Consider the following 14,861-nt stretch of genomic DNA (forward strand, 5'->3'; position numbering starts at 1 on the left):
TCCCAACTAACAAGAATTATGTAAACTGTGCTCTTCATTCTGGTCCAAATGAGCTTAGTATATCCGAATGCATTAACAATGACTCGGTGACCGTAGCATTAAACAAAGCATCAATGACCTTGATGCAGGGCATGGGTGCTCATACCTGGGTGCTTTGAGCACTGGGGCTGGCGTGGAGGCCACAGGGGGCACAACGGGTACAGTGCGTCTTGGTCTAGCGATCTCTTCCCCTGGAAACAACAAGAATATTATATTGATATACTGTATATTTAGAACATTACTTTTTTATTTACTTTGGTACAACATCCAGGAAAGCATCTGTGTAATTTAGGATTTTAGCGTTAGGTATTCAAAAATAGCAGATATACAGTACAAGGTCAGAGAGCTTTTTCTTTTTTGAAAGATCTTCAAAGTGTGAGAACTACTGAATTGGAAGAAATGAGTATAAGGGTTAAATACTTACTGGAGCTATCCCTTTTCACCAAACCCTGTAATGAGAAAGCATATGGAAATGAATAACAGGAACATATACGAGGAATGATGCAGCCTGTTCATTGGTGAAGGTCAGGAGATGAGCTTTAGCCTCAGGATGACTTAATCAAATGAGACCAGCCTAACTTCCTGCTTATCAACCAGCTCCACAGGCGTACAGGATAGCTAAAGCCTGATTTATACATTGTTGCACAGCGTTACTACACAGTGCATTGCAGCGCGATGCGCCATGAGCTTGTATGTCTGCCAATTTTAGCGTGCAACACTGACACACAACAAGGTATAAATCAAACTTAACACACAGTTCCACCGCGCCTCAAGCCTGTGGTATCTGATGCATCTCAGAGGCAGGACAGGTAGCAAGAGGAAGGAAGGCACTGGAGCATCTCAGGCAGTTTATGTCATGACCTGACGAAGATGTGACAAGACACATCGAAATGTTGTCAATTTGTACTTGCACCCTGTGAATTAAAAGGGCTTAAAATGACAGAGATGCTCCAGTGCTTTCCTTCCTCTTAACACACAGATACTCATGCCCAACACAATAACAGATCAGAAATACATTTGCATTAATTGCACGCCCCCGTCTTCCGTAGCTATTGCGCTAGGCCAACACTGCTCGCAGTTCTATCTCCAAACGCGCTGGCGCTCTGCATGCCTCCACGCCCCTCGCGTGACATTGATCTGGCTCCAATATAGGCTTCACCTACAGGCTTTCACCACCTTCAATGTGCTTGCATTTTTTTGTTTTTGCTTTATTTTCGCCAATATTACCCTTTAAGATTGGCTACACCCGATCACGTGACACACGCATCATGCAGTGCAATGCATTTTGGGTTACAGGTGCATAATGGGAAAGCGGACAGCCATTACCTTTTCTTTTTTTTTGCTGTTGGACTTGAGCGCGTCAAAGGCGTGAAAATAGTAGTTACAATTCTATGTATAATGGGTGACTGTGCTGTAGCTGTAAGCATTGTGTCCCCCAGGAAGACATTTTAAGCCCAAACCACACCAAAGGGTTGGGTCGGGACAAAATGGTTTTTAAGGAAGACCACACCAATGCTACTCATTGCAACTCAATGAGTTGCATTGGTGTGGTTTACCTTAAAAACAGTTTTGTTCCCTCCTCCACGGCATCAGTGCCCATACCCGAGGCGGGGTTGGCGAAAGGGCCTTTCTGTGTGGAGTTTGCATGTTCTTCCCGTGTTCCCTAGGGTAGGTACCCTCACAAAAACATGCAGTAATCCTGGTCTCTAAACTACCTCCTCCTGACCAGCTGGGGCACCTGATGGAGGGGAAAGGAACTGGTGGGAATAACGTGTTCCTTCCACGTGCTACGTCCGGCCGGGAAAACTCTCCCCCGTCAAGTGAAAAGAAGCAGCTTGGACTCCTCATGCATAGAAGGAAGCATGAGGTCAGTCCACTGCCCCCCCCAGGTTGGCAGAGGAAGTGTAGCGCCCAGGATTACATTAGATAATTGACACTGGGTGAAAAAATGGGTTACAAAATCGTGGGATAAAAAATTAAGAAACAAATAAATAAAGAGATTTGTCCCAACCCAACCCTTTGGTGTGGTTTGGGCTTTAGACAGCGGCCATCAACACAAACACTCTGTGTGGGACTGAGAGAGGAGGAGTGTGGGAAATGAGGGAGATGAGGGAGAATGTGTGGGAAAGGTGAAAGAGACAGGAAGTGTGTTGATAGGCAGACGTGAGGGAGCATTACACTTTACATTACACCTGATCCAATGTATGCGAGTCTGTGAGTACACATTCATAAAAGACAACATGCACAAGAGTAAGGTGATGAATGAAAGGGCAAGGAGGGGTAAAGAGAGAGAGATCAGGTGGAGGTGGCTGAGGACAGGCATCATCTGAATTTGTCATCACTCAAATAAACTGACCTTCACACAGCAGCTATTTTGCTCTTCTTCTTCTTTGTGAATATGGTCATTTACAACTGATATAGAAACTTTCCCCCCAAAATGTTTTGATGAATGATCAAATCATAAAGATTGTTTAGTATTCAGTTATCAATTTCCAGTAATATTTTGATATCAATTAGTGGTTACATTTCAGCCGTTACTGTAGCAACTCTGACTGCCCACTGTAGCCTCTCTCTCATCATTACCTCAATTGACACCACAAACGACAGAGGGGAGCAGAAAGGGACAAAACGTGTGTTACTTATCTACCCTGGCCCCACCAGACACAGAGGGAAATTACACTTACCGGGCTACGTCTCTGTGACCAGCAAAAAGGAAGAGAGAAGAGACCCCTGGTCAGAGAGTGACAAATCAGTAAAAGATACATCACATGATACGAATCTGGAGGCTCAAAAAACGACGAACAAGGAGTGGACATTCATTTTCTCAAGGTGAGACATATTTGCCGATGTGACACAATCACATTTGATGGCACTGCACTTTCCTTATTAGGCATTGTACAATTTGAGAGCTTTCACATGTTTGCCTATACGGTGATATTTCAGCAGCCTCCTACCATGGCATAAGCTCTACAGTACACCACGTATGCTTTCAGGTTGACACATCTTGTTGAGTGGAAGGCAGCAAGGAGGAGTTGATGACTCATTCACAAACAACATGCGTGTGAATGTGTATGTGAGCTCATGCACAGTGCTGTATGTGTTAAGTATATATGTGATGAGTGGAGAAATCACTGCCATTTGCAGTGTCCAGTTGTTTTCCACATTCACTCTTAATCTAGCATCCCCATTATGGGGGAACATTCAGTGAAAATATCAGATCTACAAGCGCATGGCATTTTCAGCTCGTGAATTTTCAGCAAAGAGATTTGGTGTCGAGGGAAAAAGTAGTGTACCTAGTAAAGAGCCCTGGGGAAGCCCAGTCAACTAACTATATACAGGGTTCAAGTGGTTAAGGAAATTGGCCCAAGGCTGCATGTTCATGATGACTGCACATCATTCACAGGCTAGTATCAAAATCCATTCATCTGCACATATCTTGATCATAATCCTTTTAATACCTTATCCTTCATTCAGTCTCATCTTAATAATCACATCTGCTTTTCCATCATCCAAAGCAAATTCCCGTTAATTTCCTCCTCCGTCTACCCACTGACATTGTTGTTGCTTTTCATTTCTGCAGGGAATCTCTCCATCAACCTACTTCCCGTTGCAATTGCGTCACTGCTCTGTTCCTCTCCCCATGCATCCCTCATTCTTGTGTGTTGGTTCCAGCCATGCAGTGAGCCATGAATGATCATAGTGATGTAACAGGGGGGCTGGCTGCATTAGTGAGAGGATTAATCTGATTGGATACGCTGGTGGAGGAGACGACGTGCTCTTGTGTGTCAGTGCCAATCACACAATGTGCCTGCCATATGTAAGGATGGGAAGTGGTGTTGCTGTGGCCTTTTGGTCTGTGTCATTGACTCGCTGTACCAGCACACTGCTGTAACATATCCTACGGATTAATGCAACCATTCAGATAACATTTTAAACTTCAGAAAATAACGAATCATAAAACATGTTTCTTGTCCATTGATGGTGCCGTATACAACGTAAAAATAAACATAATCCATCCATTTTCTTTCACTCTAAAACTCAGTTTTTCTCATTGATTTGATCATGTCAAGATGGTAAAGAGAATTCCCCAGATTCACAACAAGTGCTTGGTAGCAAAGGAAGTTGCAAACTTTGCAAAGGCATCTGACCTTTCCCTGGTCTCCACTACTTCTGTGGTGGTCATAAGTAGTAATGGGGCTGAAGCCCTGGAATCTAAAGACTCCGGCGCTAATTAAAACCAGATTTATGAGGTCTTACTCAGTGGAAACAACTTAAAATGCGGTACACGTGTACTGTATAGACTATTGAACATACACTATGCACACATCTACAGTACACCTCGCTCACTTACACATTCCTACTGATAAATAAATACGAGAAACACAGAAGGAGCAGGCCATGGTCACAAACTGGCAATTAGATTAGCACAGGCTCATTATGATACCCATGACACAAGAACTGAGCATGCACATTATAATTCCAGTCCATTGTATGTTCAGCAAGCGCTGAAGGCATGTTCCCACCTTGATTTCACACAACACAATACCGTACTTTTAGCATTTAGAAGCATGCATAAAGTAAGTATGCAGATGGGGAAAGTGTTAGAAGTCAAAGTAAAGAGACAAATGCAATAGCATGCCAAGCAAATGCTTACCGGACTTCTCTACAGAGGTTAGCATCGTTAGGGAGAGCGAGAGAAAGTAGGGACATGAGAGAAACAGACATGGGGAAAAGAGAGATGGGTAGAAGAGGCAGAAACACAGAGGGACATTACTGCAGGCAATTCAAAGCAAAGTACGTGTATGAATCATACAGTAGGATTATCTCAGGCTTAGCACTGAACTTTGGTTTAGCATTAAAGCATTCCATTCATCCAACCAACCAAACATTTTACTTATTCATAAAGTACAGAGCATTTTCCATGTAATTGTATTATATTATTATTATAGACAGTAGATAACATCTAAGATTATATTCGGGATAAACTATTAATCCGTTTCTTCGTGTCCCATGCAACAATGTGTGAAATATTTCAAATATTACCATGGAAACTGACTTTATGCAACATTAGATAAGCCGTATACACCCTGTGTCCCAGATACATTAGTAGGTGTGTGTAATTCAGTTCTCTAAAAGATTTGGATTGTCAAATCCATTGTCAAATGCACATTGCACACACAGTAAAACTGTTTTTCTTAAAGGTCTGAAGGCCTGCTAACCCTTGAGCCCCTGTACTTCTTCCCTTTAAAGCATTTTATGGTAAGTCTGTTCGTTCCCATGGAGACACAGTCATGTGTACAGTTGCCAGGGCCAAGGGAAGGCTGTGTGATTCATGTATAATTCATGTGCGAGGGAAAGACTGGACTTCCAGAACTCAGTCCAAACTATGGTGCTAGATGTGTCAATAAAGGGGCCAAGGAGCAGGGAACGGTACTGGTATTTAGACAGACAATAGTGGAGGATGCCACAGACTACAGAATGGTGCCAATGCTATGTTACATCATTTCACATTGTATAACTAAGGAAAAAAGTCCTGCAAGTACAGGAGTTCTGAACAAGGTTATCTTAATTATAACTTGAGAAAACTCCTCTAATGCACTCAATCCTGTTCTACAATACTATATTGTAGAACAGTATAGTATTTTTAACACATCGATCAAAGACATTCAGAGGAATTTAGTTGATTGAGCATAGATAGATAATGCTTAGCAGGATAATCTGTGGGAAAAAGTATAACTGAATGAACATGAATGAACTGAACTATATTCTATTTGACCACTTAAGCCATATTAAAACATTTTCAAAAAAAGGAGCCGATCTACAAGCTCACTTGTTGTGAGCAATTTTTTTAAATGTTGGAAAACTATACCTGCAGCAAAATTGCAGATACACTGTAAACAAGTAAAATAATGGCCGATATATCAGGTTTTGCCGATATATCAGCCGATATACCTGGCTCTAACACACATTCATACGTACACCTGCTCAATGTTGCACGTTGTGAGCAACAGACATCTCTGAGGTTGGATGAATTATTGAGTCCTGAGGTTCATATGACCGTAGACTGGCTCTCTCTTTGTAGAGCAGACCAACACATGCGTTCACCGTGCCCACTTTCCTATCTGAATTATTCAGCATAGGACTGACACTCAACCTAGCTGTGCTCACTGGAAAGTTGGGAGAAGTAGTGGGTGGAGGCCAGGGGAAGTACCTGAACTGACCAGAACATCCCTTCTTGAGAAATAGAACTCACCAGCTGAACTGTGTTCAAAATGGAGCAGGGTTGTTTTACGAATTTATTGTGACTATGGGAGATCTGCTTTGTGCTAAAGTTCTATGAAGTGGAACCCCATTGATGTCAAAGTGGATGCCTTTCCAATTATGACAGGGCATCAACAGTTAAGATGAAGAGACATATAATCAGCTAATCAGCTAAATATGGGTTCTATTTCAGTGTGGGATTGAAACCCAGACATTTAATTTAACAGTCTCATTAAATCAAGCTATAATTCTTATCATGGCGGGACTTGTCAGAAGCAGGCATGTGACTCAACAGTCACAACAGGGGCACAGTACTAGTAATGCACCAGAAGAAAAAATCTTCAAAAAGAACGAGGAATGAAGTTACACACTCCTGGTGAACAGAATACAGATACACAAACACATACTGTAGATGGAGCAACAATGCTGTGCACTAAGCACACCATGCATAGATCACGTTTATACAAACACCAAGGAGCGAGTCACGCAGTGACGTCACAGCTACTCACCATAGTAGCTGGAGAAAGAGCTATGTTGCCTATGGACACTTTCAGTTGTTCTACTGAAGGCTCTATCACAGTACAGTCTTTCTTTAAGGGTTTGATCTTGATTTTGAACTTTTTACGATGCTCCTCATCTTCTTCTGACTCATCAGATGAGAAGAAATGTGCCTTGGCTTTGGGCGCAGGTGGAAACCAAGAGTTAAGGATGGTAGTAGTTCCGTAACTGTTTGTGTGCCTAGCCTTCGTCAGAGGCTGCGTGTCTGTCTAGCTTAGTTCAATATTAGTCTGCGGTCGGTCTATTAGAAGGTAATTACAGACAGATGAACATCCTTTTGAGTCAAGACAAAAAAAGCATCAGTTTGTTTCAGTTCAATACTAGCTAACGGTCGCCTGGGTATAACTATTGATTAGCGTGATATTTCCAGGCTTCACAAGGAGGCTACAGGGCTTCTCTCTGTCTGGTGACAGCTCATGGGCTTCATCATGGTTTATATTTAAAGGGATACTTCACTCCTTTTGCAACCAGATCTTATTTTAATGATGTTTGGGAGACAAGAAACATTTTCCTGGGGTTTTTATGTGGGTAATGTGTGTTTTTAGACATTTTTGTATATCAGGAAGGAAGTGAGCCAAGTATCCATGACGTCATGGACACTGGGCTCACTTCCTTCCTGGACCACAATTCCCATAATGCTTTGGTGCACTGCTCCTTCTTGTGGATAGGGGTAGGACTGTCTTAAGGCTCATACATAGTCTGGATTTACGGTGGTTAGGTGACCACCGAAATACAACATGACGTCAGGAGCACCGCCACTGCTCCAGCCCTTCTCTCTGTTTTTACTCACCACCGCTCAATGTTATTTCAGCTCGGGTGGTCAGCTCACCACCGGAGCGGTGGTCACCTCATCACCGAAAATCCAGACTATGAATAGGCCTTTACTGAGACAACATGTAGTCCAGTATTTATGTGTAGGCAGTTATTACAGTATAACCATACCCATGTACTGACTCTGAGTGATATTACCATTATAAGTAAGCACACTACAAAGTTATCTTTTTAAGAGTAGACTAAAATCCATGCTGTAGTTGAGGCATCTGTAAACATCTGTACACATCTGTAAACTGAGTATAGCAAGGATATCTCCTCCAAGGATATCTTCCTCCTCCTCCTCAGGTCTGTTACTGTAGCCCTCATCGTCCAAATCAGGACTGTTCTGAAACACACAGGACAATGAAAACCTGTTTAAAATGGTTTGCCTATGTAGGAATATCTCAGTACTGTAGCTTTAATAAATGGGTTTGTACTGTCATTTAGCCCCAGGAGTTTTGGAAATAATACTGACAAAGTTTTACTTTTACGGGATAGAGAGTCACATAAGCATTTTTTCTGCTGAGATCCCATAGGAAAATATTATATCACGTCATACAAAAAACATGTTCTAAAACATATTCATGTATTTAATAACAATGCTTATCAAATATATGAATATTCTCCAGTGTTTGGAGAAACAATTTATTTTTCTTACACTTTGGATAAATGTGTATTTTTTTCAACACCATTGAAATCACGCAGCTGATTTGTTTATTTCAGTTATTGTTAAATATAAAAAATAACTGTCAGTAATGTCAGACCTTGGTTCTCTATACCAGGGGTTCTCAACGTTTTTGGCTGGGGACCCCTGGAAATGCTTTGGCCATGTCTCGTGTACCCCGCCCCGCCCCCAATACAAATTTACAATAACCTTAATAATAGAGAAAATACATTATAAAGAAAAACTCAAACCTATACAATCATTAAGGAACGTAGTACATGAACCTATACAATCATTAAGGAACGTAGTACATGAACCTATACAATCATTAAGGAACGTAGTACATGAACCTATACAATCATTAAGGAACGTAGTACATGCAACGTTTATGCAAGTACCATGTCTTGATTTCCCTTTTCCAGCCATTCAGTTGCAAAAAATATGGGGGGGGGGGGTTTGATATGGCACAGCTACAAGTAGGCCTATTTACATATCTGGTATAAATCCATTGATCCATCCACATTATTGTAATAGAGAACTGTTAATCTTGTACTTTATGTCCAGAAATTGCTCACCAGCATATTGATTTGACCATCACGTGGATAAAGTCTACTGGCAGTAACAGGGGTGAAGGTTAGAATGAAAGTAGCCTGGGGTCCACCTATGCTTTCTATGGCATAGGCAGCTCCCGGCCGGATCCGCCGGGAGAATCTAGACACAGCTGCGCGACATGAGACTGATTAATTAGAGCGACAGAGAGAGAGAGGAGTGTGTGTGTGTGTGTGTACACACGTCAATTTAACAAAGATGCAGACAATCCGAAATCAGCAGAGAGTGATCGACGTTTGCGCTACTCTATGCCGAATTGAAGTGGACTCGGACCCAGACTTTTTTTTCCCTCCCTGGAAATAAAAACGTCTGGGTTTCCGAGGCTAGAATGAAAGTAGCTAGTGATTAAAGTCTCGATCAATACAAATGTAAACAAATGGGCAGCATAACAATAGCTTTACAAATTGCAACATAAATACCTGCTGACTAACCAACTGACAGAAAACATATAGACTCAAATATACAGTACGTTTACTTACATATCTGTCCCAGTCAATCTCTCCATAGAACCCGTTGGGAGCCCCATTGGTCTTCTTCTGGGGCTGATGAAGAGAGGACAAGAGAAATCACCTCACACCAAGCAATGAAAGTACAGATACACAACCAAACCACTCTATTACCACCAGATGAGTCTATAATTATTCTGTTAACTACTAAGGAGCTGCAAAAGCATTGTTTCTGGTTTTGTCTTTTATGGCTCAGTTTGGCCTGACACACTTCAGTGGCTATAAACTGTCAGGAGCTGGACTGCAGTACTGTAGGTTATGAGCTCCTCGGGACAGCTCTCCTGGGTCTCCAGGTCTAATCTACGGACCCAAGACAAGTGATTTTGTGATGTCTTGGCAAATTAGTTTTGGTAGGAGAAGGCGGACAAAGGCGGACGGATAAACAGTTGACCCCGTCCCCCTTTCAATTAGTGCTCAAGATACTAAAATATAAGACAATTTGAGAAATAAACAAAAAAAGGATCATAGAAATTGTTCATTATTCAGTTCAAATATATTTTGTATTTTAATTATACATAATTATGCACTCTAGACTCTACTCTAAATAACTAGAGGATTCTAGGGATTACTCTACTCTAAAGTAGGATTTGAATAACTCTCTGTACCAATTCAACTTCTTGGGGTTCCTGCCAGGCAAGAAGGATCAGAACACAGAAAATGTAAACGATATAATCAGAAAAGTATAGAAATATAATTTGATTCAATCCATTAATTGTTAAAATTTGTTAAAATGGTTAACATACACTGATGAATACATGGCTTTCTGTGTAGCATTCATGTCTTATTGTTCAAGTCAACAGTAGAAGATCAAGCTTGTACAGTACAATACAAGCAGGTGTTTCCTTTGACAATCCATAACATTTAATCAGCTACTGATTATTAAAAGTTGTCTCATACTTACACCCCCCTCTCTGTCTGGGGACCCCCTAAAAGCGGAGAAGAGGGAGAGGAAAGAGACAGAAAAAACAAAAGAGTGCAGATTTTGAACAACTTGCCTAATTGTAGAGCAGAATAATGATTAATCTATGCAGCCATCTGTGTACTAAGTCTCACAAACCCACAAAATCATCAATGTATTAGCTTATAAGATCTTAATCCAAATCACACAAAGGTTTATTTTGTTTTTCATGGGGCAACACTTGGGCCACGTTATTGGGACTCTATTCAATAACAGTGGTCCAAATCCTAATCCAAGTGTGTACAGTACGGGCTTCTTGTATATCCAGCATCTGTTCATTCTCACAGACACCAATCTGGTGAGGTTAGTAAGGTTAAAGTAAATAAAAACATTGTTATTCTGTCTGTGTTGTAGCAGTTTACAGCGGACAGGAGGACTTACGTGGAGTCATTGTCCTTCTCTTTCTTCCGTATCCCAAAGGCCTTCCTGGTACGCTTTTTCAATCCTAAAATAGAAACAGAAGGGAGTGGAGATTAAGTATAGGAGGTAGAGTTATATCCATATCATATGTGCGCGTCTGTGTGTCTCTCTCTGTGTGTGTGCGTGCGTGTGCATGTGAGTGGGTGGGAAGCTTCAAATGGACAGCATCTGAGGACCAGCTCCACAGTAGCAACCAGTGGACTAAAGGTAAGGACCACGGTCTGAAGCCAAACCTTTTTTCAGGGCTAAAACTGTGCTCATGGTCATGGTAGATTGATCCAGGGCTTTAAAAGTGTCAAAGCTAATTTATTATTGGCAGAGCCATCAGCACTCTATAAATATCCATGCATCAGACAACAGAAATAATGCGTGCAGCCTTGAGGCACAGGGGAACAAACACATTTTAGATGACACGTAAAATCGATTGTGTGTCATCATGTTACATGGAAGGTTGTTAGTTGGTTCAAAACCTATGGCTGACTAAAATAATCTGGACATGAGTGTATTATCACCTCTCGTCAACACCAAGACAATAAACTATTTACTTTAAATGTAGACCTGACTGTATCCAATTAGTCTATAAAACCGAGTAATGCTCAGGAACAATAGATTATGGATGTTCTTCAGCATCCTGCTATGAAAACATGTACATCTATTGAAAGTTAACTTCATTGCCTCTGAACAGCATTCCTGTTGATGAAAGTCGCTCATAAAAGGGTCAAGTAAAATGACTTGAAACAGAATAATGAGGTGGTGAGAAGAGACCATTAACCACATGAACCCTAACTTCCCCATTATGGGCATGTGATTATAGGCAAAGATTTGGCGAAAATATGCGAACTATCTCTGAAATAGCAGAGAGAGGACCAACTTAAGTACAAACCCCTGGGGAACCCTGGTCAAAGTAGTATAGGGTTTAAGTGGTACATTCTATAAAATATTCGACTTCAGTGAAAATCTCACAGACACAGGTTGGACCAAAGGAGTACAATGATGAATAGCTAATGCTGATCATTGGTTTCAAAGCTGACAAACCAAATCAAAGCCAGATCAGATCATATGCTCTATACACGTACTGTATAAACAGATTTCACAGAGTAATTTTGCCAGTCTTAGCATAACACTGCAATGAAACATAATGGACCCCCAGCCCCTTCTCTCTCATTCTTTCTCGTCTGTCCTTGGATAGCCTGGCCCAGCCACCGTGATTTCTGGTATAAAGGGGCGGGTGACCCGGGATCAGGCGTTGGATCATCATGGTTCACTGATCTGAGCGCCTGTCCCCGCCACCCTCCACCCCTCCCCTCCCCGGTAGAAAACAGCGGACAACACTGACGTCACCAAATTTGGAGTGACACCCCTCTGCACTGTAGTTCACTCCCAGTCCTAGACCAAGGAAGCTTTGAGAAGGAACAGAAGTGGTCACGTGACACGTGACATGTAACACATTATTGTCTGCTGTGTTGCTATAAGTTGATACGTTTTTTTTTCTTCGATTTTGTAGGCCTCAGGATCAGGTAGATTATAGTTATCGACTAGTCGACTAGTAAACTACGCAACTAGTCAACTTGTAAAAACGACTAGAAGTGAATGCCCTAACACACACACACCCTTCTCTTGAGCTTGATGCTCAAATTCAACACCAATGGCTCCACTCATGAATAAGACATGTCTTCACAACAACAACAACAAGTAGTGGGAGCCTTCCGGTTACCCTGCTGAGAAAAGGATCAGAACCGCATCTGGAGAACTTTGGACTAAAGCCTACTGTATATCCAAATTATCCATACAGCCATAACATTTTTTTTTGCTTTTTTCCACACACCAAATATCGTTATAAAAAATATCCGATCTACAAGCTAACAATGCGTCGCAATGATAACACATAATAGTTCTGTTAAACACAAAATGTTGAATATGTTGTAATGTGCTTGGGTAGGAAGTTAGTAAGTGCTCTTTTTCTTGGTCATAGATACTTTCTCTCCACTATTAGCTCCAGTGTCAGCATGACAGGAGCCCGAATGGAGAGTTGATTCAGAGAGGCTCCCATTGACCTAGCTAAAGTATACTTTACCCTGCATCCTATGAATGGTCAACAATTTCGCAGTTGGTTAATGCTGATACTGATATGTTTGTTTGTTTGTTATTCGCCTTTGAGCCAAGGAAACATTGAAATCTTCATAAGGATCAGGGAATGTCATATTAGTTGCAGATAGGTCAATGGCAGCCAATAAGGTGAATACTGGCCTACAGTATGCTAATATACACCGATACATCGGTTCAGGGATACAGCGTACAAAACCCCATGCACAATGTTTGGGTTATTCTGTTACACATGCTCACAGACTTTTGACAAGCAGAACTTGGCATGTTTAATAATATACATGTACATGATAGCCTACATTACAATACTAGGGGTGTTGAGATTATTTAAATTACGGTACTGTAGAAATGTCTGATTCTAAATATAATGTACCTATGAAGGTGGTGACGGTGAAGTCTTAAAACTTTGGCAATCAAGAAAAATGGAGAAGGATTCAGTGTGCACTGTGCAGTGCACTGAATTTATTTTGAGTGAGTTAACATTTTAGATATTGAAGCACAAACATCACCAGTTCAACAATATCAGTTTTATCCCTTCTTTTTGGTTTTTTAAAGATGTTTTTGGCCTTTCTGCCTTTATTGATAGTGATAGTATTTAAGTGAAGACTGACAGGAAAGTCAGAGAGGAGAGAGAAGGGGAAAGACATGCAGCAAAGGTTGTCATGAACGGGACTCGAACACACGACGCACTGTCAGGCCAGAGCCTATTATGTGCCTGGACCACTAGGCCAGCGGGCTAGTGGTCTCTCCTTTCTGTGCATAAATAACCGATAAACAATATTTTTTCTCTTGTGCATTTTCCTTCTCGCTCTCTGTGTGTAGCTTTGTTCCTTTACTTTCCTCATTCTATTTCCTTGCTTGCAAATGCAGAATTCCTTCCCAGTAGGAGCTGACAGGTTTACAACTGTGTTAATGAGAGACTCCCTCCATATTCTCTCTCTCTCTATCTGTATGTGCGTGCGTGCGTGCGTGTGCGTGCGTGCGTCTACAAACTCTCTTTGCTGGTTTAGCCAATCATCTGTTGACTGCCAAAGAGTATTAGCAAAGCAAAGCTGAAAATAAAGGTGCTAGATAGATAGATTATTTATTTCTGTGTCATGCACCAAAGGCGCCCAGCCCACATGGACTTACAGGACACACCATAACATTGCTTCAATATTGCATTGTGTAAAATAAACATTTTTACACAAACAAAACATTCTGCCTCATTTCCCACGATTTGCATAAAAAGTCTGCCAAAGCAAAAATACCCCTCCCAAAACAAAACTCCAGCTTCTCATAGTCCTCCAACCAGAAAAAGCCAGCACAGATGGTTGTCATCTTACAAAACAATACATGTCTTAACTCTTCATATAAAGGGCAGTAAAACAAAAAATGAATTTCGTTTTCAATTTCTTTCAAATCACACACTAGACACACTCTGTCCTCCTCAGGAGTACCAATTAATCTACCCGTTTCTAAAGCTAATGGTAAGGTCCCAGAATGCAGCTGTGCACAAAAAGATCTCTGACTTTTGGATATATTTTGTGTAACATAAGGTTCGGGGCCATAATTATTTTTAATAAGACGATATGTTCTTAGTTTAGGTTTGTACCATAAATCAACAGCCCAACTCTCCTTATACCCAAGGAACATATAGTTCTGTATTTCATTTCATGTATTTAAACATGTTATGTACCCCTTCATTTTTTAAGGTATAATATTATGGAGGAGCAGAGCAAGAGATAGCCGCTTCAATACTGCAACAACATAGGGTTTTTATTTTTAAAGATATATATATTTTTGCTTCTTCTGCCTTATATTGACAGACTGAATGAGGGAGGGAGGTGGTAGCAGGGGCCGTCGGGATCGGGAGTCGAACCCGCAGCACGGCGCCAGGCTGGCTCAGCAGCCGTAGATGCCCAGACGGTTGAGCTAAACGCCCTGGCAA

At 41.3% G+C, this 14,861-nt stretch overlaps 1 protein-coding gene across 3 annotated transcripts in view; it reads right to left on the minus strand.

The window, feature by feature from the left end:
• sgip1a (SH3GL interacting endocytic adaptor 1a) overlaps positions 1-14,861 on the minus strand; it is an 84,748-nt gene that overhangs the window by 20,685 nt on the left and 49,202 nt on the right. For all 3 annotated transcript variants that reach the window (XM_083767329.1, XM_083767328.1, XM_083767327.1), the window contains exons 4-11: positions 10,790-10,853; positions 10,352-10,376; positions 9,424-9,486; positions 7,945-8,017; positions 6,810-6,988; positions 2,724-2,735; positions 464-488; positions 146-230 (exon numbers count right to left, since the gene is read on the minus strand). In XM_083767329.1, coding sequence (XP_083623455.1) covers positions 146-230; positions 464-488; positions 2,724-2,735; positions 6,810-6,988; positions 7,945-8,017; positions 9,424-9,486; positions 10,352-10,376; positions 10,790-10,853 — 526 coding nt within the window. The remainder of the gene's footprint in view (positions 1-145; positions 231-463; positions 489-2,723; positions 2,736-6,809; positions 6,989-7,944; positions 8,018-9,423; positions 9,487-10,351; positions 10,377-10,789; positions 10,854-14,861) is intronic.

The sequence above is a fragment of the Protomyctophum parallelum genome (genome assembly GCF_964188405.1).
Source record: "Protomyctophum parallelum genome assembly, chromosome: 6".
Lineage (NCBI taxonomy): Eukaryota > Metazoa > Chordata > Actinopteri > Myctophiformes > Myctophidae > Protomyctophum > Protomyctophum parallelum.